At 49.6% G+C, this 26,670-nt stretch overlaps 1 protein-coding gene across 2 annotated transcripts; it reads right to left on the minus strand.

The window, feature by feature from the left end:
• Window positions 1-20,667: 20,667 nt before the first annotated feature.
• SEC61G (SEC61 translocon subunit gamma) lies at window positions 20,668-24,937 on the minus strand. 2 transcript variants are annotated; one of them, XM_045828049.1, is made up of 4 exons: window positions 24,797-24,937; window positions 22,803-22,900; window positions 21,496-21,598; window positions 20,668-20,830 (listed from the first exon to the last, which is right to left on the minus strand). In XM_045828049.1, exons 2-4 carry the CDS (start codon window positions 22,894-22,896, stop codon window positions 20,821-20,823), a joined length of 207 nt encoding a protein of 68 aa, XP_045684005.1. In that variant the 5' UTR covers window positions 22,897-22,900; window positions 24,797-24,937; the 3' UTR covers window positions 20,668-20,820. The 2 variants fall into 2 exon arrangements, with proteins under 2 accessions (XP_045684005.1, XP_045684004.1); XM_045828048.1 differs by lacking the exon at window positions 24,797-24,937 and adding an exon at window positions 24,466-24,622.
• Between the last annotated feature and the right edge of the window lie 1,733 nt (window positions 24,938-26,670).

A 26,670-nucleotide genomic window follows, 5' to 3' on the forward strand; every position in this document is an offset into this window, starting at 1 on the left:
GATGCTTTGTCCTCAGAGACAGACCTCTCTACCCCTTCCCTGAACTCGTCATCCATGAGGGAGACCCCCAGTAGCCACCCCCCCATGCAGCCCCTGCCGTCTTAGGGCGCTGCCCAGCTCCGGCCGCACTAGTGTTAAACGGGAGCGTTCTCAGTCCCGCCGACCGATCTTCAATTGGCAGCCCAAAGCTGCTGTTAAGTAGTGACTCACTGGTGCACAAGCGAGAAAGGTTTTCCGTCTTCAGGATCAGTGCAAGCAGCAGCCAGGAACAGCCATCAGCCGTCCTCGGGGCAACGATTACACAGTAATAACAAGAAAACGTCCCAGCACAGGAAGACGGCAAGGCAAGGCAAGGCTTCTCTTCTGCCTGGTTTATTCAGCACCTTACACACGCTGCAAGCCGCGAGCTACACTTCAGCTCCGCATCCTTTTAAACATGTCTCTTGGCTTAAGAAATGAACGTTCACTGTGGATTCTGAATGTGAATACATCAGTAGGAGTGCATTTATTCCAACTCATTTGATGATGGCTTTACTAGCGCTGAGATCTGGTGTCTCTGAAAAGCCTAGAAAACTATTCAGAACAAATCTTCGGGTGCATGCAAAGGCGTGGAGGGAAAGCTGGTGCAAGGCCATCGAACAAGAGCCAGAACAAGCGGCAGCCGTTGGGAGCAGGCAGCTCGTTTCATTTCTCAGGCGCGTGCTGATGCGCAGAGTTTCTAACCTCCCGGAGCAAGGGGCACGCTGTGTGAATTCAGTTCACCGAGGACAGGAAAGTGGGGGTGGGTTCCTCACTTCCTTTAAAAGAACTTCCTTTAAAAGCGAGTTGTATGACTAAAGAACTGAAACTCACCAAACAAGAACTCTGTTCTTACAGAATATGTGCTCGTGTGCGCATGCACACACACGCACACACACACACACGCACGTGCAAAGCCCGACCCCCACCTCACCGTCCTGCATCATCGATGGCAGGCTGCCCATTTTCAAAGTTGTTTAAGATGTCCAGTAACCGCTAAAGAACAGCATCTGGAATTCACTCTCTGAACAAAGATACACTAAACACCTGCTACCAGACAAAGCTGTGGCTTGAATAAGGAAAAAAAATTAAACGCACCTTGCAAATTTTTGAAACATGGGTGTTTCTGCACAGTCTGTATATCAACTAGTAGAAATAAAATTCCCTCTTCTCTGCCATCCCAATAAAGCATCATAAAACCTAAGGGAATGAAAGCTGGGTATTTCACCTTACTGACGGAAAATGCTTTCACTGCCCTGGTATATCATACGGCATTATCTCCAGGGAGGTTCTGCGCTTTGTCTTTATAAATAGAGGAGATGGAGAGGTAGGTCAAGTACTAGTGACAAGGATTATATCATCAAGCCTCCAAACAGGAGACGGCCTGCTTCTCCAGACCCTCTAGGAGAAAGAGCGTAATGATCAGACTCACAGATGAACACGCAGGTGTCCAGGCGGGTGTGGAAGCAAGACCTGCGCAGAGAGGCCGGGAGGCTGAGGGAGGCAGCCCTCATGTGGTCAGACTCCCACAGCTTCCTTTGGGAGTGCAGAACTTCTTTAAATGCCGGGTCCAAAACACTGCCTGAGCCCGGGGGCCCACCTGGCCCCAGACAGCACCCAGCATGGCCCAGAGAACCTGTGGTTTAGCACTGCTCCGTCGGCGGTCCCCGTCCTGGGGGCCAGGGCACCTCTGTGGAAGCAGCAACTATCAGAACGGCAACAAAGAATGCACAGCCACAATCCACGAAGGTGGACCTTCTAGCTTGTGCGAGTTCATGCACCTTGTTCTTAGGAGAACTGTTTTTATTGCGCCTCTCACCAGACGGGCACCGCTCACACTCCCAGCGGCTTGCCCAGGGCAAGGAAGGACTGAAGAAAGGGGGCAATGGGTGCCCCGTCTTCCCATGTCCGTCTCTGGCATGATTTCTCAGCAGAAGTGGTCAGCTACTGTCGGCAAGTACCAAGGATGAGAAAGGTTTCCCTGGTGGCTCACGTTCCTTAGCATGCGAGTTCTAGTTCAGACGGGAGACGGGAGATAGGCCCTCTGGGGCAGCGGCACCCTGCGCGCCCCGACGCAGACACAGCGCAGTTCCCCCGGCGCTCGCTGGGAGTCGCTGCAGCGCCAGCGCGGCGGGTCCCGGGATTCTGTGCTGGGGTGGGGGGACGGGGCGGGGACCGAATGCTCCGTGTGCCTGGGGCCGGGAGGAATGACGGACGCACAGATCGGGCGTGTCCCTTCTCCTCCCCAGTGTGCTCCCCTGTCCCATCGGACTTCACTTACCAAATACACGTTCAGAGCAAACAAGTTTCAGAATTTCAAGGTGGCGCCGGCAGAGCGTGGAACCGAGTGCAGGGCCCCTGTGAGGCTGGGGGGGCACTTCTGCAGGTGGGGCCCTTCGCCGCTGCGCACCCGGGCAGAAGCCCCGTGGGGAGGACTGGTCGGCGGCGTATTGCGTCTTGGGAGGTGTGGGCCCTGCAGGCCAAATGCTGCCAGCACGTGGCAAACGGGTGGTGTGAGAATTTCCACCGTCCACCAGAGCTGGTCAAGCTTTCCCCTCTGCCGGACAGGTCAAAGAACCAGGCTGCTGAGCGGAAAAGATGGCACCTTGGCAATGACAAGAGCAGCTACTCCATGTTTAGTCCTTAGTAACTGTCTAAAAACTGCACTGACCTCTGGCTGGCATAGCTCAGTGGATTGAGCACGGGCTGCGAACCAAAGTGTCGCAGGTTGTCGCAGGTTCGATTCCCAGTCAGGACGCATGCTTGGGTTGCGGGCCATGAACCCCAGCAACTGCACATTGATGTTTCTCTCTCTCTCTCTTTCTCCCTCCCTTCCCTCTCTAAAAATAAATAAATAAAATCTTTTTTAAAAACCGCACTGAGGAAACGTCGCCCATCAGCCCTGCTGGGGAACTTGACCTGTGTGGATAGCTCACCCAGCCTTCCCCGCTCCCGCTGGGACTGGACTGGTCCTCTAGGGCAGATCCTGTGAGCACAACTCCATGTGACCCCTAAAATATCAGGACGCAAAACCCCATCGGCAGGATGATCCAATTCTATTTGGTTTTAACTGTCATTTAAAAACATGACTTTAGCCCTGGCTGGCGTAACTCAATGGACTGAGTGCGGGCTGGGAACCAAAAGTGTCCCAGGTTCGATTCCCAGCCAGGGTACATGCCTGGGTTGCAGGCCATAACCCCCAGCAACCGCACATTGATGTTTCTCTCTCTCTCTCTCTCTCTCTCTCTCTCTCTCTCTCTCTCTCTCCCCCTCCCTCCCTCCCTTCCCTCTCTAAAAATAAATAAATAAAATCTTTAAAAATATATATAAAAAAATGACTTTAGGGAGCAAATTTAAAACTGCATGTTGTATTTCATTTTGCCAGTTTTCCACATGGAGTCTGCCTGCAGCTGTAATAAAGCGGGGTGGGGGGCATGCTGCTGTTTCTTGAAAGAGGCACAAAGCGTTCTGACACCGGAGCGCTGTCTCTTTCTCTTGTCTGGACCTCGTGGTGGTTTTGCCACGCATCAGTCTCACGGCGTCCGACGGGATGACGACCATCAGGGGTAAGGGGAGGGCTGTGAAGAGAAGCTGGGAGGAAGCAGGCACGAAGGAAGCCTGTTCCACGCTGCAGCTCTGGTGCGGCAGGAGCCCACAAAGCGGGCGTGAGATCACACTAAGGGTGTTCTTGTTTTCTCGTGTCTGTGTTTGCTTAGTTACGCCGGTTTTGCTTAACATGTTACAATGGGAACGAGAAGGCCATCTGCTTCCTTCTCTGTTGCCTCCGATCTGTCCCTGCAAGGTTTATACTCGGAGCATAATTTGGAGAATTTGAAAACCTCTTTGAAATGCACAGATTTGCCCTGGCTGGCGTAGCTCAGTGGATTGAGCGCGGGCTGTGAACCAGACATCCCAGGTTCGATTCCCAGTCAGGGCACATGCCTAGGTTGCAGGCCACAGCCCCCAGCAACCGCACATTGATGTTTCTCTCTCTCTCCCCCCCCACTTCCCTCTCTAAAAATAAATAAATCAAATCTTTAAAAAAAAAAAAAGAAATACACAGATTCAGCCCTGGCTGGAGTGCCTTGGAGTGGTGTGTCTGTAAACCAAAGGGTTGCAGGTTCAGTTCCCCACTGGGGCACATGCCTGTGTGGTGGCTTTTGTCCCCAGTTGGGGCGCGTGCTAGTGGCAGCTGATGACGTTTCTCTCTCACATTGCTCTTTGTCTCTCCTCCTTTTCATTCCCTCTAAAACCAATAAGAAATACATGGATTCTTTAGGAAACTATACCAGAGAATTTTTAAACTATCAACTTATATGGAAAGAGAAGGGGAGGCAATGATTTCTTTACAAGTAATTGTTGATTTATTGCCCCAGATTGAGGCAAATCTACTCCAGGGAGCTATCCCTACGATACACTGTCACTTCTTCTTCTTTCGCATTTCACTTAATTTATTTTCAATCATTTTTTTATTATTACTTTATTACAGTTGTCCCAATGTTTCCCCCTGTGCCCTTCTCCACCCATCCCACCCAGAATAAACTCAAAATGAATGAAAGACTTAAATGTAAGTCATGACACCATAAAACTCCTAGAGGAAAACACAGGCGGGAAAACTTCAGATATCCCATGTAGCAATATGTTTGCCAATGGATCTCCTAGGGCAAGGGAAATAAGGGAAGAAAATAAACAAATGAGACTACATCAAACACTGTCCCTTCTGACTTCCTCCATCCTCTGAAAAATCTATTCCAATCACATCTTTAGAGTTCCCTCTTCCCCAGAGACCTCCACATTGCCACAGATTTTATGTAAAACTGAAGAAATCGACCCTATAGATGTGGTGTGGGTGAGACCTTCTCCAAGTTCTGAAAGCAAGCTTTCTTTGGCGCTTGTTAGTGTGGTGAGTTAATGGATTTTAGTGAGAAATTAAGGAAGTTGACCTCAAGAGAGGGTTTTTTTTAATCAACTTACCTTATAGACAGTCAAGTAAATTCAAAATCAGTGTTAAAATGTATTTATAATATTCTAGGAATATAAAAATATATAGAAAGTGTTCGTTATATTGAGAAAAAACAGATAATAGCTCAGTGACTATTTAGGAAAATATCTACAGCCTATCAGAACTCACAGCTCTGTTGCCCTTTACCTACACTGACCATTAAGGTGCAGAGACCAGAGAGCAGAAACCTGACAATATCAATGCAGTCACTTACACCACCTGCCACTGATACTGTTAGAGGACGTGATTCCGGAAGTCATAGCTACAGAGGATGCCCCACGGTGTGAACAGAAACGTCCTCAAGGACAGGGACTGCCAGTATTCTCAGTGGCTTAGTTCACTTAGTAGTCTTCGAGGCGCTGCAGCAGCGGCCATGCTCACCTATCTGGCTGTCGCAAAAGGATGACGCACAAACTTCTATATGGAACGCAATGGTTTAGATGATGGCAAGACAGAGACTAAACACACAGACATCAGCTGGTCTCCTAAGCATGTTCCAGAGAAAAGAGCCAGTGAGAACACAGAACGGAAAAAGACCCCGCCCACATTCTCCCTGGCTCAGTGCAGTGTTTCTCAAGGCGCAGGCCACGCATCACGCATCGCCCGCAGAACTGGGGGGTCGAGGGGACGGAGGGCGAGGGAGGGGAAAGGCACAGAGTCCTGAGATGCACCCCAGACTCCCTAACTCAACATTTGGGAACTCAGGCTAACAGGCTCGAATGTGAAACCATTTTAAACAGCCCCTCTCTCTGAAATTTGAGATTCCCTGATGACATAAATAAGAGCAGACATCATGTGAATTCAAGCAAATTACTAAATCTACCTTCAAAAAAATGAATAACGATAATGCCTACATCATAAGGGATTTGGGGAGAATAAGTGCAACCAGGGAGGTCAGGGGTTTGGGGCCCCGCCGGCTGCGTGCGCAGCACAGACTCGGTTGTTATCAGATGTTGGTCTGAAATGTCGGAACAGAACACAGGACGTGTAGACGGAAGCATAAGAAGGAAGATTAAGGTCTTAAGTAAAAATAAACACAAATGATTTCAGAATACGTTTAAAAAACCATAAAACTGAGAGGTGTACTCGGTTCCTTCCAGGGCAGAGATGCGGAAGTGAAGGAGGGTGCTACATTGTAAGGAAATCAATGTTGTCAAAATTTATTTTTAAACTTCAAGTAGCTCTACACAAAATGCCAAACTCCACAAATAGAAGCTAAGGGTCATCCTGAAGGCTGTGCAGTGTAGATGACATCTAACCCTCGCTCTCTCTCTCTCACACACAGGATGCAGAAGGGAACAGATTAAGGGCCACTTTTATTGCCAGACGCGATAATGGCCACTTACAATGATACATTTAACAGGACAGTATCATGATCAACGTGGGCAGGCACATCAATGACACTGAAAAGAAAATACAGAAATCTTTCCAAGGACATGATTACTTAGAATATGACAGAGTTTTTATTTCAGATCAATGGGGAAAATAGGAATTATTTAATAAATGGTAATTGGATTATTGATTAAGTAATTAGGAAAAATAAGCTCACTCCGAATTCATTTCAAAATGGATTAAAGAGTAAAATTTAACTATAAAAAACAAAATTGGAGAATGTAGCATAATCATGTGTTGGAAACATTCCATTCTGTGTATTATGTTTATAGAAACAGAATATATAAGATTGGAAAATTTAGGAAGCCATGACTGATAGGCAAAGTGTAAGAAGAAATAGGCAAGATAAAGAAGAAAGAGGTTGGTTATTTCCAATCTTTGGAACCTAAGAAAGAGATGAGACGAGAATATTCCATCAAGTGGAGAAAACATTCCAGCTAAAATTAAACTGCATCAGCACCACTCACAGTTGCCTGGGTTACAGGATACTCTTAATGTGCTAATGATATAATAATTAGCAAAAACTGCAGCCAAATCCTCCCAATGCAGTAATTATTAACCGAGAGAGAAATGGCAAGGAGAACCACAGAGACCTCGGTTGGTCAGACCGTTCTGATGACCGACCCTGGCTCCTTAGACCCTGGCTCCACCGGCTAAGGCGGCGGCCACATCCGCTGTCCACCTCTCCTGCCCCAGGCAGCCCTGCGACCTGACCTCTGTCTTCCCAGAGCGCCCCACATCTCCTGAAATCCGAGAGCATTGTAATTCCGTGGGTTTCCGCAGACAACAAAGAGTAGCCCAGAAAGCACTGCCCTCCCCAACGTGTGTCAGAGACGCTCCATTCCGAGTGTTTTCATAGTCGTATCTGCCTCTGAGAAGGTAGCCGTGTTTCATAGGTTCTCAAAGGACACAATTACTTATCTCCCCAATTTTTTTCATTGTGGTAAAGTACAAATAGCATAACATTTGTCATCTTAACCATTTTTAAGTATACAGTTGAGTGGCAGTAAATATGTTAATAATGTTATGCATCCATCCATCTCCATCCATCCATCTCCATAAGTCACTCTATCTTATAAAATTGAAATTCTGTACCCATTAAATAATAGCTCCTTATTCCTTCTCCAACAGCCATTCTACTTTGTACTCCTATTAATTTAATTACTCTATAGATGGAATCGTGCACTATCTGTCTTTTTGTGGCTGAGTTATTTCACTTAGCACAGTATCCTCAAGGTTCAGCCATGTTGTAACATATGTCAGAATTACCTTCCTTTTTTAAGGCTGAATAGTATTTCCTTGCATGTACACACCACATTTTGCTTATCCATTCACCAATCAGTGGACACATGGGTTGCTTCCACATTTCAGCTGTTGTGAATAATTCTACTATGAACATGGGTACACAAATATCTCTTTGAGGCCCCACTTTCAATTCTTTTGGGCATCTACCCAGAAAATGAATTGCTGAGCCATATGGAAATTCTATTTTTAATTTTCTGGTGCACAACCATTCTGTTTCCCACAGTGGCTATACCCTTCTACCTTCCCACCACCAGTGCGAAAGAGCACCAACTTCTCCACACCCTCACCAACATGCACTTTCTGTTTTTTCCATAATTGCCATCCTAGTGGGTGGCATCTCGATATGGTTTTGATCTGCATTTCCCTAATGGTCAGTGATGGTAAGCATGTACTTATGTGCTTACTGGCCATTTGTATGTCTTCCCTGGAGAAATTCTATCCAAGTCCTTTGCTCATTCTTGAAGAGTGTTGTTTTGGTTTTGTTCTGTGTTTGAGTTTTTGGAGTTCTCTATCTATTTTGGACATTAATCCCTTATCAGATATATAACTTACAAATATTGTCTCCCATTCTATGGGTTGCCTTTTTACTCTGTTGATAGTCTTCTGATGACAAAATTTTTAAGTTTTCAATAAACTCAATTCGTCCATTTTTTCATTTGTTACCTGTACCGTTGGTGTCATATCCAAAAAAAAAAATCATTGCCACATCCAGTGTCCTGAAGCTTTTATCTATGCTTCTGAGTGTTTTGTTGCTCCGGGTTTTACATGTAGGTCTTTGATCTATTTAGAATCAGTTTTTACATGTGCCGTCAGATCCAGGCTCAACCTCATGCTTTTGCACGTGGATATCCAGTGTTTCCAGCACCACTTGTTGAAAAGATTGTCCTTTCCCCATCGAACAGTCTGAGCAGGCCTATCGAAAATGACTTGGCCATAAACATGTGAGGCTTTAATCTCTGAATTTCCTATTATATTTGTCTCCACACCTGTCTTTAGGCCAGTACTTCATTGTTCTGATTGCTATAGATTTGTAGTAAGTTGCAAAATCAGGAAGTACAAGTCCTTCAGTTCTGCTCCTTTTCCGCTACTGAGAGTCTTCTGGGAGTCCAGATGGATTTTAGGATAGTTTTTCTATTTGTGCAGAAAACGTCACTGGGGTTTCAGTGGGGACTGCATGACTCGCCGGACCTCACTGGGGAGGACTGAGGCAGCCAGACCCACGAAGGTTTGCGTGTGCATGCGTGTGCGTGTGCGTGTGCGCTGAATGCTTGTGTTCGGTTTATACACTGGAGTGCTGAGGTGAAGCACAATATGAGAAATCAAGAGCAAAAGAGAAAGAAACACATTTTAAAAACGCTAACAGTCATTTTCTCAGTGTATATGAATTATGGGTGCTTTTGCTTGGTTATTTTTTTAGAGCTGATTTTTCTGGGATTTAGAGAAAAGTTTGAAGCGCTGCCAGTTACGCTGTGAATGACTCTCCCTCCTTCTAATTTATGCAACGCATATTAAGAAACACAATTCTAAGCAATCTTTTCATAATTAGCTCACAAAATGGTTGAGGCAGCTCTAGGGCAAATGGTTTGTGTTATTTGTCGGGCTGATTGGTTCCTTTTCTCCCTCTCAGTTATGCATTCCGAGAGTATTTCTTCTTTCTGCAGAACCGTTTTTTTTTGGGGTGGGGAGCAATCACTTTTGCAGACTGCTCTTTGGAATTCAGTCCTTTGGGAGCAATGCCAGAGAGCAGTAAACCACTGGGCGTCTATCTCAATAAATTGCCCAGAATGGGTGTCCTGACTCTCTTTGTAGAAAGACAGTTGGGACACCCATCCTCCCCTGTGTTGTGAACGCAGGAAAATAACGTAGGAAAAGGTTTCCCCTCCAGCAGTGTGCACCTGTGTCTGACTGGTTCCTGTGGGTTCCTGTAAGGGGCCAGGTCTGGGGATGGCGGGGGACACCAGTCCTGGATGGCGGGGGACACCAGAAGCTCCCCCTGTGCCTCCCAGCCATGCCAACTCCCATTCTCCTCCCGTTCATTTGTTCGTTTGTTTATCCTGCTTTGTGCTTCACCTTGCATGGAGGAGTGGGAAGTCATACAAATGTTCTAAATAGTAAAAAAAAAAAAAAAGATAAATACAACATGAAATAAATTTGGATTGTGGAAGGTTTTATTCTGCCTCGTACCAGCCCTGGGTCTATACAATAAAAGAGAATCCAGAGACGTTTGTTTGAAGTAGCAAGCCAAACATTTCTCTTTTCTGTCTCCCAAGAATTGGCTGAAAGTGACGATAAAGGACTTTTCACAAGGATGACAATTACAAAAGAAGAGAACAAGAGTAGGGGAGGGTTCAACTCATGTTTTCAAAGCCAAAAGCGGACGGTGACATGATGGCAACCACAGCCCAGCACCTGCACCAGCAGGGACTGTGAGAAAGACCACAGCCCCCCTTTCTCCCTGAGACACCCCCCCCCGAGGCTGCAGCACCTAGGGGTGCCGGGAACAAGAAAATGTGATGACTTCAGGAACAGAGAAAGAAGGGCCCACTGGGGTCTGGATCCAGAGCCACCCCGGCCTCAGGTCCGCCCCTCCCCGGGCAGGAAGGGAGGGTGGAGACTTATTCCCCCAAACGCTCCAGGAGCCACGGAGGTGAAAGGAGTTAGCGGAAGCTCACAGGTAACGGTGGAAGACCCAGCCGGGGCTGGTTCCCGCAGCAAATGGACAAACGCTGGAATGAGACAGAGGAGGTTCGCCCGCCCTCTGCACAAGGCCGACACGCACGTTCATGGGATGGTTTGTAATGTGTGTTTAACAAGAGAAAGAAACCTCAGTCCACCAGGAGTTCCCACCCTCTCCTGCCCACCCCGTCTCTCCTCCTCCCCGCGCCAGTCACAAGACGAAGGCTTTTTTGCTGCAGATACTAAGCATTCCCAAAAAGAAACATGTCTTCAGGTCCTGAAAACTGAGGGCATCCCAAAGACAAGACCCCCAACAACTTAATCACTGCAGAGCGATCCATCCTTTCCTGGCAGGTGCGCAACACACAGCTGTGTGACCAACCAGCATCCAGCCAACCAGCATCCAGCCAACCAGCATCCAGCCAACCAGCATCCAGCCAACCAGCACTGAATGGTGCCGGGGATGATATCCTGGGTGATGGTGCCAGGGATGATATTCTGGGTGATGTGGATACGGCGATACACAAAAGCTCCTCCCTGATGTGGTGTATATTCTTGCATCCCCTCCCCAAAATGAACCAATAAATAAATAACACGGCCATCGGTGTGGGGAAATGAGAGAACAACAGCAAGGCAAGGGCACGGTTTTATACATTTGATTTGGTATAATACTGACAACGACATGAGGACGCACCAGTGTCATCCCAATTTCATAGATGATGAAGCTTCATAAAGCAAAAATCACATGTAATAAAAGTGGAAATGAAATCTCACAAGAGCTGACTAAGGAATGGTTTAGAGTTGAGTGCTTCTCATGGACGTGTCTGCCTTTTTGCCATCGTTTTTACAGTCGGGATAACAAGCACCACTCTTGATTTTTTTAATCAGTTACTTGACAAAAACACAGATCAAATAAGTGGAGGGAACATTTACCTACAGGTCTTCTCAACGTGACCTGCAGAGCCAGCACAGTCCCCAGACAACAGGAAAACTTTCAGTCTTGGAAAGTAGCCGCATGAGACGGAGTGGGGAGGTCGCACACAGGGTGCCTGCCTCGTTAGTGCGGGTGTGATCCACAGTGTTCGGGAGCAAGCAGTAACACAGCACTCAACAACCTAGCCTCTCTCGTGTCTAGCAATTGTGAAAACATGGTTAAGATGAATTCAAACAAAATAAGTTCCAGATCAAACAGCAAACAAAACTTCAGCAATCTGCAAACAGAGCCGGTGAGGAACCTGCTGGAATATTTATGAGATCCACACCGCGAGAGCCATCTCAGCTCGGAAGCCATAGAAGGAGTCACAGCGGGATAAACAAACGTATTTGAATATAAAATATTTACAGCTTGTGGAAGGAAACAAAAAAAAGAAACAGACTGAAATGCAAACAAACTAGAAAAATATTTTTTTAAATATTACAATTGGGAAATAATCCTATTTTTCCAATTTAATATTGCATTTTAATGGTTCTTTATATTAACATCCCATTAGCTCTCTGGAAAAAAGATTAAAATATTTCACACAAAAAAACTGTATAGAGAGTTAAAATAGTAAACAAATCATGAGAGAAGATAATCCTAAATAATAACCAAAAATGCAAATTACAGCCGTAGCCGAGTATCTTTCTCTTACTCAATAGCAGAAAATATAGCATAAAAATGATATAAAGCCCCGATGGATGTGATGATTATCAGACTAGATCCTCATGGCTCACTTTACATCTTGCAGCCTTTTAGGAAAACTTTTTGGCACAAAATAATCTCACATCATTTCACTCCCTACTTCCACCTACGAGATGTCGATTGCACGGATTTGTTCTAAGCCTGAAGGATTCAGTGCCGCCGGCGCCTCTCCCGGCCCCTCTGGAAAACAGGCATCACGACCCCCTGGGCAAAGAAAACGCTGAGGCCCGGGCGCTGTAGGGAGCGGCCCGAGGCAGGCATCAGAACCAGCTCTGCTTCAGAACCGCACGCCTCCGCCGCCGACGCACTCGTGACCTCACACAGTCACAAGGGGCGCACAGAGCTGCCAGGGTCTGTCTCGTATCTGGTAAGCGGCCTGCCACTCCCCGTACACTCAGTCTGGAGGAGACAACAAGCCTCAGCGTGTTCCCGTGGGTGGGCACCTACAGCAGAGACCAAACTGCAAGGTGTCAGCTCCCCAAGTCCTTAGTCACCCAGGGTGACCCTGAGCCGGAGGGTCCAGGCGACACGCAGTGTGAGCAGCGGGTTTCTCAGCCACCGAGGAGCAGCTCTCACGCAGCCACGTGGTTCCGGCGCCTGCACTGCGCCCAAGGGACACAACAAGGAAGCCCAGTGCTTTTATGACACCAGGGACCCGGAGGAGGGACCGCCTCCTGTGCGACAGGGACAGACAAGGGCAGCTGCTCGTGGGGGCCCGGGGAGCTGTGGGCAGAGGGTGGCTAAGGCGTCCCTCCACAACCTCCGTGGAGACCAGCAGGATCACCAGAAACCTTCAAGGCACCGAGGTACACAGGATGTCCCCAGGCAGACAACCCTCTGCAGTGTCCCCGTACCCACAGGAGATGGCTCGCGATGGCTGGACAACCTCCAGATACCCCGTGAGAGACGGTGGGGCGGAGCCATGCCGCGTCTTCCTCCTTCTGCAGGGCAGGGCCCTGGTGGGGTGGAACGGGGACCAACTCCCACTCCCAGGCTCCAGTGGACGGTGCAGGGGCCGAGTGTGTGAGCTGGGGAGTGCGGGACACCCGCTGGGCTGGCTTCTGAACCCCACCCGTGAAACCTGCAGAGCTAGAGACAGCAGGTCAGCTGCTGGCCACACTCTGGCTAATGGAGGCAAAGAGCTAAAGAACTAGGGGCTCTTCCACTCAAGACGTCAGCTCTTCTCAACTTGACCTGTGGAGTCGGCGCAGTCCCCGAATCCCAGCCAGTCATTTCGTGGGTGTCACAGTATTGAAGATCACAGTGGGATCACCGACATAACCCGACTTCAGACTTCCCAGAAGCCACAGCGATCGAGACTGTTCGATGTCAGCAAAGGAACAGACACGCAGGTCAATGGACCAGAGCAGAGAGCCCGTAAATAGACCCCATGCGTGTACTCGACTGGGAGCTGACAAAGGAGCAAAGGCAAAACAATGAAGCCAAGGAGGTCTTTCCAACAAACGGTGCTGGAACTAAACAGCCACTGCGAAAAAAAAAAATCTAAACACAGACTTCACAGCTTCTGGAAAACTAACTCAAGATGGAGCACAGACCCACACGTAAAATGCAAAACCATCACACTCCTAGCGGGTACCGAAGCAGGGAATCTAGTTGAGTTCGGTGATGACTTTTTAGATAAAACACCGAAGGTGTACCCTGTGGAAGGAGTAACGGATAAACAGGACATCATTAACACTTTTAAAACTTGGCTCTGCAAAAGGCACTGTCAAGAGAATCTTTAAAATCCATAGACTGAAAGAAATTAGTTCCAAAGATACATCTGATAAAGGGCTGTTCTCCAAAATTTGCAAAACCCCTGAAAACTCAACAATAAAATAAAGCAATAATCCGGCTGAAAATGGGGCAGTCACTGACAGACACCCCACCAAAGAAGACACAGAGATGGCAAACGAGCCTGCGAAACGCTGTTCTCGGTCACACGTCACACCGGGGAACTGCCAAGTCAGACAACCAACCAGATGCCGCTGCGCACGGCCAGAGCGGCGAAACCCCAAACCCTGACATCCGGTGCCGGCGTGGAGCTGCAGGAACTCGCACACTGCAGAGGGGAACGCAAATAACGTGCAGCCGCCGCGAAGGACAGCTTGGCAGTTTCTCGCAAAGCCGGACACACTGTGACCGCGTGATCCAGCAGCATCCCCTGGTATTTGCCCAAAGGAGTCGCAAACTCACGTCCACACGAAAGCCCGCACACGGATGTGTACAGCAGCTGTACTCAGAGTCGCCAAAACTTGGAAGCATCCAAGACGTCCTTCCGGAGGTGATGGATAAGTGAACTGGTCCTTCTGGAGGAATATTATTCAGCACTAAGAAGAAATGAGCTATCGAGCCATAAAAGGCATGGGGGGACCTTCAATACCTACTGCCAAGTGGAAGCAACCAACGTGAAAAGGTTCCACCCTGGATGACTCTAACCTTAGGACATTCTGGAGACGACAGTAAGAAGACCGGTGGTGGCCAGGGTCGGAGAGGGGAGGAGGGGTGACCAGGCAGAGCACAGGGGGTGCTTAGGGCGGTGAAGCTACTCCGTGACGCTATCATGGCGGACACGCGTCATTATAGATATGTGCAACCCATACAACGACAACACTGAAAGTGAACCCCAGTGTCAGTTACGGACTTTGGGTGACAATGGTATACGCCACTCGGCTGCAGGGTGTTGATAGCGGGGGAGTGAGGGGTGAGGGTATATGGGCGATGTCTGTACCTTCTCCTCAGTTTTTCTGTGAGCCTACAACTGCTGTAAAAAGAATGAAGTCACGCCCTGGCTGGCGTAGCTCAGTGGATTGAGCACGGGCTGTGAACCAAAGCATCGCAGGTTCGATTCCCAGTCAGGGCATGTGCCTGGGTTGCAGGCCACGGCCCCCAGCAACCGCACATTGATGTTTCTCTCTCTCTCTCTTTCTCCCTCCCTTCCCTCTCGAAAAATAAATAAATAAAATCTTTTAAAAAAAGAATGAAGTCATTAAAAGACACAAAGAAAGACCATTTTGGGCTTCAGAAATTTTTGACCAAATCTCAGTTTTTTAATTGCCATCTTATTAATGTCATTGGCTCAGTAAGCTGTGATTATAGTTTTCATTTCCTCTTTCGCCTAAGAACTATTCTGGAATTTTTGTTTCTTTGGTACCCGAAATATGAATCAGTGAATACATCGCCTTTTTCTAATTTTATTTATTTTTCTCTCATTTTAAACCTCTTTTCTCGCTGCTCTCTGTCCCACGATGTGAGCCATGAGAGAAAAGGCCGCAGTCATCAAAGTCCCTATTTATCTCCTAACCTCGTGGAGAAATAAAAGAAATCCTGTCTCAGCAAGCTTCGTCGCTCTTCCTGCCTTTCGCTGCTGATGAGATGCTGGCCGCCACCCCCACCGCCGATAATGTCACCGAGGAAATAATACGGGGCTTTTTGGTGATCCGTGCCCCCTCCTTCCGGGAGGTGAGCTTTGCGGCACCTTCCCTCCCCTCACACTCCGGCAGTCCAGCTGGAGGAGGGGGTGACTGCAGGGGTGTGTGCACCCAGTTTATTAAATTCACACCCAGTCCACCAGGGCAGTCAAGACCGTGTCTCAGAGCCAGAAGCTGCTTGGGGCGAACTTCTGTATTGTGTCCCACTTCACCTTGTTCCGTTCCGTAAAAACGCACTGAGGACACAGGCAGAGATGTTGGGTGGATTTAAATCCATTCCAGCTGCCCACCTAATGTGGTAAGCGTGTGCCCCTCTTTAGAGAGAGAACCGAAAGTTAAAATTTGAGGCAGTTTCCGCGATACGCGAGGTGACGGATGTCGCAGGAGGACAAGGTCAGCGGCAGCGTCCTTGTCCGGCGGGTGTTTCCCGTGTGCCCCCTGTGCCCAGGCCCCTCGCCGGCCAAAGCGAGCGGATGGGAAGGAAACGCTAGAACTGGCCTTCACAAAGGCTGGCCCCGCTGGACACAATTTGGTTCACACCACTGCTTCCCAGAGAGTGACTCTGAACCAGGGGTTGTCCCTGCGACCTTGTCAGAGTGCCCCTTCAGGGCTCCCTCCTTGGCCTACTGGATCAGAATCCCCGGGGACAGAGCCCGGAACACGGTGTGCTGAAAGCTCCCGGGGAGAGCCTCCAGTGCACTAAAGGTCTGAGAAGCAAGAAGTGCGAGAAGCAACTCAAGGAGTCAAAACCACTTGGGAAGACACACGGGCGGACCGGTCACCCCACTGCTGGGCGGGGGGCAGCCAGAGCAAGACCACAGCCACAGCTGGCGGAGGCGGCCCGGGGAGGAGGCATAGACTTGGGTTGGCGGAATGAGTGGCAGGAACTATCCAGGATTTTAGGGCCTTCGCAAGCGAGGTCATGTGAACAGATTTATCCGACAGCCAATCGGGAACGGAATTGTCAAGAAGGTAAACCAAAATTCAACTCCAGCCATAAAGGTTAGAATCGAACAGAACCTAATGTGACGATTCGGTAGACACGGCAGGGAAGCAGTCAGCTGCTAGGGCACGCTATTCAGACGCCCACGCCGGCCACCAGCGCGCGAAGGAGCCGCAGGTCTGCAGGCGGCGGGCCGGCCTGGAGCCCGGCCGGGGGCGTGGCCTGAGCGCCCGGACTCAGCTGCTGCTTTGGTCGGCACCGAACTGAGAACGAGTTGCCCCCAGACACAGCCTGGCTCACAGAACGAACAGGCAACAGGGCCGCCAACGGACACGAACCGGCCCGAGTTCAGCACTGAAAACCTAGGACCCCGGCCAAACCCTCAGTCCCGGGAAAACCAAGAGATCAGGTCACGCACAGCCAAGCAAGTTCTCATTCTCTCATCAACATTTCTAATGTCACGTGCATCATTTACACTCTGTCACTTGGCACCTTGCTAAGTCAATGAAAAATATTATTTTAATAATAATGATGTTTAAGCAATGCAAGAGATTTATGTGATTGGAAGTGTTTTGAAATCTGTGTGTTTATTTATAGATTGTGCACCGGAAATAAGTGTAGGCACACATTTTGTGCAACTGCGTGCCATCGTGGCTTTTTTTTTGTAATGCCACTATTCAAAAACATGAAAAGATTCTATTTTCAGCTTTTAATAGAAGCTTGCTAGGTGGGTGAATAGTTGAAGAACTCTGGGACACCTGGGGTGACAATGCGTATTAAAACCCAAGGACAAAACCTTGGAGCCGATGAATGAATCATACGGAGTGATGAATGAACCGCTGAACCGCGGAACCACCGGAAACATAAAGAGCTTCCAAACAGGTGCAGGAAGAGCTACGGGATCTGACCGCCGCTGCCGGAGCTGCAGGCTTACGCCGCGTTATTCAGAACACTCACATCATAAAGGAAACCACTTTCCCTTCGCTTGAGAAAACCATTTCAGCTCGCTTTCTACTTTTGATGTAAATCACTAATAGTACATTTTTTCTGGAAAGTTTCCTGAAAATGGCACCTTTTAAATAAAGACAGTTTCATAAACCTTTACTGAAATGTCTAAGGAACTTGGTTGGAACCCATTCCTCTAAATCGAGTCTATAGTTACGCACTCTAGATTCTCAGCTACATGCATAAAAATCAAAGGCTACTTGCACTGAAAATTCTGACTGCATGACCTCGGTCATGTCCTTGCAGAGAGACAGCTGCTGGGAGTCAGAATACAGGACCCTCGGCCCACAGCACCATCGTTTTTGCATGAATGGCGTTCAGGACCCCTGTCTCCCACCCAACCCCACACAATGGGAGGAAGAGGGAGCAAATACAGAGGACTCTGCAGGAGACAGCGGTCCTGAAAAGTTGTCTTCCAATAGCCTGGCTCTTCTCAACCGGAAATTGTCTACAATCTATTTACTATCATCCAGAAGAGCCTTTTGGAAAGAAAATACACGGGGAAATCAGAAAACTTATCCTAACATAGTTAGCCAGGAAAAAGAATGAAAGGAAAATCTATTTTTTATTTCATTTTAATCATTGTTCAAGTACAGTTTTCTCCCTTTTACTCCCATTCCAGCCCACCCACCCAGCCCTCCCCTCCTCCCTCCCATTACCACCCTCCCCCTAGTTTTTGTCCATGTGTCCTTTAAATTTGTTCCTGTAAACCCTTCCCATTCTCCCCTGAAATTCCCTCTTCTCTCCCCTCTATTTTTAGTGCAAGCTCAAGCTGTTTTACTGTAAAGCTTCAGTCCCTGGGGGAGGAGGAAGGCCCCGCGGGGTTCTTCCGCCCCTTATCCTTGATGTCAGACCTCGGATCCTCAGCACGTTTCAACAGTATCTCTTAGGGCAGAACAAAGAAGTAAGCGATAACTTTAACCAAAAGTTTCATTGTGATGCTCTTCATTTGGAAATTTAGGCAGTGTGTGGTACAGGACGCAGATACATTTGTATTATAGTTAGTGACTTGTCCGATGAGCTCTTTTCGAGAGCTTTAACGAAATCGCAAAATCAAGACATTCCAGCAGTCTGTCTACAAAACTGTGCTTTCATCAAAGGTAAGTTCTTTTTTTAAAAAAAGATTTTATTTATTTATTTTTAGAGAGGGAAGGGAGGGAGAAAGAGAGAGAAACATCAATGTGCGGTTGCTGGGGGTCATGGCCTGCAACCCAGACATGTACCCTGACTGGGAATGGAACCTGTGACACTTTGGAGGTAAGTTCTTTTTTTAAAAAAAGGTCAGAAGTCGTGAGGGAGGCGCACACTGGCAGACTACCCCGGAGTTTAGGGAGAGGCCCCAGGAAGGGAGGTTGGGAAACGAGGCGACAGCACCAGGGAATCGAACTCCGACCTATAAAACAACGTCCAGTGCGAATGACGTGGGAAGTAGACCCGGCACATTGGAAGCCAAGGCTGGCACAGGGCGCTCCCTGCAAACACAGCCTGCGCGCGGGTGAGCTTACCGGCCCTGCCTTCCCAGCAGAACCCAGCGGGAGACACGCCCCAGCAGCGGCAGACTTTGGAGCGACGCTTTGCTTTCCAGCAGAACCAAGCAGCCGGCTCCGGAAGCAGGCCTGACTCCCTCCGCGCTCCCCGCAGGTCCGCCATCCTCCTGTCCGGGCGTTGCTGTCTCCCCCTCCCTCTCCACGTTGGCTTTTTGGTTGTTCGCGTAGATTACAGGCGGCCAACCACTTGCTTGTAAGCTTTGGGGGTTCTTGGAAATGGCAGCACTGCCCCAAGAGGGCGCTAGTGTGTTTTGCTCCGGAAAACCATCAAGAACGTGAGGAACATGCTACTCGTGTGTGCACCACGTACCACCCGCCATCAGCAGGGGCACAGAAATGAGAATCCTCAGGCCCACCCACACCCACTCAGTCAGAGTCTTGGCGGGTAGGACCCAAGTTTTAAAGCAACTCCCTCGGATGACTTTTACCCTTGAAGTTTAAGAGGCCCTATCTGGTAACACAAAGGCACCAGCTCTCAGGTATACTAGGAGGATGGGCAATAGGAGACACCTGTTTTTTCCTGAAGGTGACTCGGCTCTGTCACCGGTTCTTGGGCATCTCACGTGCACACACGCACGGTGTCTGTGTGTTACCTCACCACCAGGAGTCAAAACCCAGGGAGTCGGCAAAATGAAAAACAAGCAGCCCAGATGTATGCTATGCACAGGAACTCGTAATTATACGTCGTAAGAAAATGCTCATTTGCCTGAAGCACAGGTCTACATAGATTTTACCTTAACACTTACTACACGTGTGTTCTGTATGTGCACATACACACATGCACGTACATGCACACTCGCACACTTTCAACCCTTACGGAGCTAAGCATCTGTGAAATGCGCTCTCCGGCGTCCCCAAGACTCGAGACGGCCACGGCTGCATTCCCACTCCCTAGAGGACACTCATCACTCAGGACAAACACGCTCAGCGTGTCAGACACAGGCAGAGCCGCCCCGGTCACTATGAACCAGACCTGCTCCCCCACCCCGAGTCCCCGAGCTGAGGGCCCCTGCCCGCGGCGCCGGCCAGACACCTGCCCGCCTTGCTCACTAAGAACCCGAGGACGTTTACCAAACGTGCGTGCGCTACAGAGCGAATCTGGAACAATATTGGAACTTGGGAAATAATGCTCAGCAACTGAACACTGCATGGATTAATAAAATAGGTTTGTAAGGCACATAAACTGTCTACTTTTTATTACTACTTTTTTAATGGTAAAGAAGGCTCCTTTTCACCTCCCATTCGATTATCAGTGAGTTCTCCACGGACTCCAGGATCCAGGGCGCCAGCGTGCGTGGCCGTGACTAGCCGGTTCCTGCGGGGAGGCCCCTTTGCTCGGCAGCTGTAACCGTGACTTCCGGGAGGCCGTTTCGCGCAGCACCGCAACGTCTGTGGGAGCCGACTGGCTGTCCCCGTTTCGGGAGCAGAAGGGCACCGCTCCGGCCCAGCCTCAGGCTCTCACTGCCTCCCGGTCCTGCCCGTCCTGCACGGGCTGCATCCTCCGCCCACCAGAGCGCCAGCCTCGGGCAGCGGTCCAGCCCGCCCCCCCACCCCGCCTGCAGACCGAGACAGGAAGGCTGGTGGGAAAGAAGGGAGACAGGGAGGGGAACACCCTTTATTTCCCACCATTAAGATGGGACAAGTGTGACAGAAAACAGAGCAGCTTGTTTATTTTGAAATTACTTTAATTTAGAAATAGAAAACATCTGGGGAAAAATGAAAGAACGCAAAATAGGCAGGTAATTTCTTTACTCCACGAGCTTCTGAAATCCTCTTGCTGACCCGTCCCCAAGAGGAAAAACCCTCCTCCAAAAAGGCATTCAGCCACCCCTGCAAAAGAAAGAGAGACGGTCGGTTTCGAGTAATAATCATTACTGCTATCTGAAATGCAGTCTGCTGTGACTTTGCGGACCCAGAACCAGTGCCCTGAGAACCACGCCCACATGACCGCCCGGTAGCGTGCAAGAGAAGGACGGGACTCGAACAGCTCGGACTGAAAAAGTCCTCGCGGAGGCCGGGGCTGCTAGAACAGACTGGGCCGACAGCCCAGACCCCTCCCGGGACGTGTGTGCAGTCCAGCATAATGTCCTTCTGGACAAGGCAGAGACACGGAGGACGGGACGGGACGGTCGGCGGGAAGCTTCTCAGTGTGACAGACAGCATGTTAGCTGTGCATGAAGAATTCAGACCAGGGAAACGATTCTCAGGCACGACCGCTCACCGCAGTCACCCACCCACACACCTGATCCAACCCTAAGGAAAAGGACAGTCACTCCCAGCGACCGGGTTCTCGGTGAACCCCGGTGGGGTCGGACAGCATTAACGTCGGTGAACCCCGGTGGGGTCGGACAGCATTAACGTCGGTGAACCCCGGTGGGGTCGGACAGCATTAACAAGTCAAGAGACGTGTGTGCATTAGTGAAATGGCAAACTGTCAGCCCAAATGGTTTCCATTTTCATTCCATTCGAAACGCTATTTCAAAAAGTTTACTTACACAATGATGTTATTAATGGGGATATGGATCAATTTCACAAAAAAGCCGATGAACCCCATTATAGCAAATCCTATTGCTGTTGCCATGGCAATCTTCTGGAACTCTGGATTAAAAACACAAAATGTATCATGTTCACAGTGTCGTTGCAAGAACAGGAGAAAAAACTAGCAGTGACATAAACTTACTGGTGTATCTTTTTCCTGACAGTAAACATATAGCTTTAAATAAAATAAAATATGACACTATTTATTAATGACAAATAAGCTATTTGATCGATTTTTAAATAGAAACACAGAAATAAAGTATACGCCCATTCTAGTGAACCCATCAACAAGCAGCAGAATATTTTCTTCTCAGCAAATGACCAGGATGCCAAAAAGAAATAAAATACAGATGGAAGAAATAGAGTATTTACCTTAAAATTTTTGTAATATTGCTAAAAACATTGATATTTTTAACATTGTTAAAATTATAAAAGCACAAACCATAACTTTTTATAAAAACTGGGCCACTGCCTCTGATGCTATGAGGCCAAAAATAAGGCTGGAAACCAGGCGGGGGGGCACAACTTTACGCGAAGGTTCAGACGCTGTAATGTTTCCATCCGACGTTATTTCCTCTCCCGGGGAAGCTGCCCGGGCTGGCTTAGTCCTCCCGGGGGTCCCCTCCACGTCTCCCCCACAACCCTCACCACGGCAGTGACATCAGGGGTTCAGGCGGCCTCCCTGAAAACCTCGGGGCTCTGTGAGAGCGAGGACTAGTCCGTTATTCTTTTACGCATTTCACGATACTTGCAACGCATGCCTTTCTCCACTGTATTCCCGCTCCTAACCCAGGCCGCAGTCACTAAATGAATACAAGCAGACAAACTCTGGTGCCCCTTTGAACGCACAAATCGTGATCAATAAGAAATTAACCCTCCTAGGCTGGCAACACCTCTGGTGATCCATGTCGGGGCTCTGTTTGGGGGAAGTGAAGGCGGGGCGTACAGAGCACGGAGGAATCCCCCCCAAATTTTCCAAAGTGGAAACATGGACAATACCAAAAACTCTGAAATCATTAAGTGTGACTAAGACAAACATGACATGAAAAACAGGCTGCAATAAATAATCTTACACCGTTTGGGAACTAACGCGCGCAAAATTCAGGAAGTGACAATGCTACAAAGCAGTAAGGCAGATAGATCAGTAAAAATGTGGATGAGAAACAGTAACTAACAGCTACTAAACAGGACAACAGTAATCGAACGAAAGGCTTAGAAAACGCAAAGACGGAACTTCTCCTCTCACATTAAAGCTATTCATTACCTTTCCTGTCGGGTTTCGTGCACCTCTTCACCAGCCGGATCGAGTCCTTCACGAACTGCCGGCTGGGCTCCACGAACTGCATTACCTGGTCCATGATGCTGTTTTAGAAAAACACACGAGAGAAAGGACCCTCAGTGGCATTTACCATACGGCAAGGGCTGGTTCAGTTATACCGGATTGCCAAGGAGACCGGCCAGAAATTCCTGCCTGATACGGTCAATCCCATCCCACAAAACAAACAAAAGAGAAAACACAGACGTGACTTTTACAGATTCCAGCACAGCATCCCATCAACGGCAGCCGCACGGGTTTACCCCGCCGTCATCGCCGACAAGGACGCACACACGCAGTCAGGCGATCACATTGCTTCCAACTGGTACCCACCCCGCGCGGCTCTCATTCTGCTCAGAAGCCACCGGTGCTGGCAACCCAACAAATATTTCATTTTAAACTCCCCGGAACCCAGTGTCTCCTGCAGCGATTCCCAACCACGGCTCCCGCAGAGCCAGAGGAGAGGGAGGAAAACGTGGTTCCACCCCGCCTGTTCCACCCCGCGGCCACCCACCCGCCCAGAGAAGAGGCTGCTGGCTGGGGCGGACCGGTCGGATTCTCAGAACCGCGAGGCCTGGCTGCGGCGAGGGGCTCGGGCCTCGGGCCTGGGCACAGGCGGCCGGTCTGGACGCGGCCCTGAGCGAACAGTGCGTTTCTCACACTGGTTCTAGTAAGGAAATGCCGCCTCGTCTTCGCTTTTTTCTTTCGTTCCTTGTGTCAGAACTTCCTGTCCGCACGGACCTTGGCTTTGGGAGCCACGGATGCAACTGCTCCGGAGGCCAGTGCGTCCCTGTAACTTACTATTACCTCCAGGGCTCGGGGACAGCGGCCGTAAACACTACGCTTCTGAGAAACCAGTGGGCGAGCGTCATTGTAAGGCCAGGCGGGGGTTCGAATCCCGGTCTGTGCAATGATTCCTGGCCCGGGGAGGGCAGTCACAGTGATGAACATGAAAACATTCAAAATGCACCAGGAATTCTATACACATTCTGCGCCAAGTGTGTGGGGTCCCTCCAAAAACATGTATTAGTGCCTGCTGTCTTAGTATTTCGCCGAACTTGGTTCTTCAAACCAACTGGGCTTAAACTTTTACAGACGTCGCGACAGAAGTTAAGGACCCTTTCCCAGGGGCGGGGGGGTGCACCGGACACAAAACTGTCCGGGTTGGAAGCCGATACCCCACTGCGATCCGCTGACCTGCGATCCAGAGCGACCCTCCCAGGTCACGGCAGCGGAGGCAGGGCCGCCCGACCACAGGTCCTCGGAGGACCCATCCGAGAGGGCTCCCATCCCCAAAGACAACCCCGAAGGGGACCCCGGCGGCAAGCCATCGGCTGGCCGGGGATGAGCGACCAGAAACCCGACTTCTGAGCTTTTTCGCGCCCGGAAGGACCACGGACCTTGGCGTCCCTCTCCCCGGGGCCGCCGCGGCCTCGGGTCGCCGCTTCCCCACTTCCCGCGGCCGGACCCCGGTCGCGGACCAGAGCGAGGGGCCCTCTCACCGCCCGCCGGTCCGCGCCGGCCGCCCGGGAGCCCCGCCGGCCCGCCCGCGCCCCTCGCCTCCGCGAGTCACAAAGGCTCGCTCACGCCCCGCCGGGAGACAGCGCCTTACCTGCCCACCGACGCCTCGGTTGTTTGGGACACGTAGCTCTGGAGCGGAGGGACCACGGCCCGCCGGAACCGGAAACTGGCTCGCTGGCCTACAGCCCGCCCACCCCTCCGCTCATTGGCCGTTTGCGCGTAGAGTTCAGTACGCAGGCGCAGCTCGAAGAGTGTCCCGGCCCCGCTTCCGGGAGAGGGCCGCGGCGCGGGCGGGGGGAGGCGTCTTGACTTTGTAATATGTCTGAGCTTGGCATCTACCCTGTTCGTCCCCCGCTGAGCCCCGGGCACCGCCACCAGCCCGGCCGCACCCTCGCGCGGGGCCCGCCCTCTTGGACGCTGACCTGGCACATCTCCCCGGATTCCACTGGGCGGGATGACTTCCAAGTTCGCGCTTCCTGCGGGTCTTCGCGGACCGTGCGCCTCCCGACTGCCCACACTTTCCTTGCACTTTTATGGGTCACAGTGAAGCGTGTAACCCGCATAACGGTGTTTGCCCGGCCCCCAAACCTGGCTTCCTCCCGTGCCAGCCTTGGTAATATCGCGGGAACTGAGCCTACCGTTTGGTGCTTTAGATTTGGTTTGGGGACGTGCTTATCATCTGTGTATTTTGCTTGGAATATTGTGAACCCAGGCATGTGGTGGCCACTGGTGAACTTGTCGACCTGTAACTTACTTTTTAGAATGACCCAGTCTTCCAACAGGTATTTACTGTGCACCTCCTCTGTACAACACTTTAATACGTGCTGTGCGTCAACACTTTAGTACGCGCTGTGCGTAAACCTGGCATCGCTCACCCCTTTGGAGCTTGTTAGGATCTGGTCAGGGAATTCCGAATGCAGGGAGAGGGACAGACAAGTTAACAAAGTCATTTTAACTTAATATAAAGGCTGTGTAGCACATAAAAAGGGTGGTGTGGGGAGAGAGGTGGGACAGAGACAGGACTGCCTTGGGTGGTCACCGCGGGATTCCAAGGAAACGATGATGCCGGGGCTCTCATCCCAGGGGTGAGGAATGATGCAAACTGTTCAAACACCCAGGTCAATTCAAAATTTAAAAGTGACTCTTAAAACTAAGACTTAAAGGAGAGTGCCTAGCAAGTACATTTGTAACAGCCAAGAAACTGAAAGTGATTCAGGGGGTCCATCAACAGGGAAATGGATAAACAAAAAAAAGGCATATTTCCACAATGAAATACCACACAATTGAGAAAAAATTCTATGCAACATTGATAGTATCAAAAACATGGTGAGTGAAAGAAGTTATGTACATCCTAAGAAATGTTTTAGACAGAAAAATCAGTGCTCTGCCATGATGAGGAAATTGACACATTTCCTCCTCACCCCCTCCCCCTCCATTGCTGTTGGTGTTTGGGGATATTCCCTAAATGAGGGCGGATTCCTTTGTTGACTTCACTAGGATAAAAAATTTAAAAACTCTCCAAAGATACTGATAAGAGAATGAAAACACAAGGCACAGACTGGTTGAAGATGATTGCCAAACACATACCTGATGAAGGACAAAATATACAAAATCTCAAAACCCATTTAAAAATAGGCAAAGCATCTGAACAAATGCCTCACCGGAGAAGATGCACAGAGGGCAAACAAGCGTGTGAAAAAGTGTTCAGCGTCAGGTGTCCTCAGGGAACTGCGAAGTAAAACGGCGCAACACACGCCGCACACGCGTGTGTCACACAGCACTGAGCACACCGAGTACTGATGAGGATGCACAGCCACGGGAACTCGTACTCACGGCTGGTAGAAACGCAGGCCGGTACAATCGCTTCGGGAGACAGCTGGCAGTCTCTTGCGAAGCTGAACATAGTACTATGCTATCCAGCAATCACGCTCCTTGGTATTTACCTAAACGAGTTGAAAACTTAACGTCCGCAGAAAAACCTGCACACAGATGTTGCCAGCAGCTGTAATTATAATTGTCAAGAGGGGGAGGCCGTCAAACTCTTGCCTTCAGTAGTAGTTGAGTGGAACAAACTGCCATACCCTCCTACAATGCACTATGATTTAATAACAACAAGAAGTGAGCTAGCAGGCCATGGACAGACATAGGAGAAGCTCAAAGGCACGTTGCTCGGTGGAAGGAGCCGGTCTGGAAAGGCTACATGCTGTGTGATCCCAGCTCTGTGACATCCTGCAAAAGGCGAAACGGTAGAGACATTTAAAAGGTTAGTAGTTACTAGGGGCTTGAGGAGAGGGAG

Source organism: Phyllostomus hastatus, unplaced genomic scaffold (genome assembly GCF_019186645.2).
Source record: "Phyllostomus hastatus isolate PE091 unplaced genomic scaffold, TTU_PhHast_1.1 phas_scaffold_78, whole genome shotgun sequence".
In the NCBI taxonomy this organism is placed as follows: domain Eukaryota; kingdom Metazoa; phylum Chordata; class Mammalia; order Chiroptera; family Phyllostomidae; genus Phyllostomus; species Phyllostomus hastatus.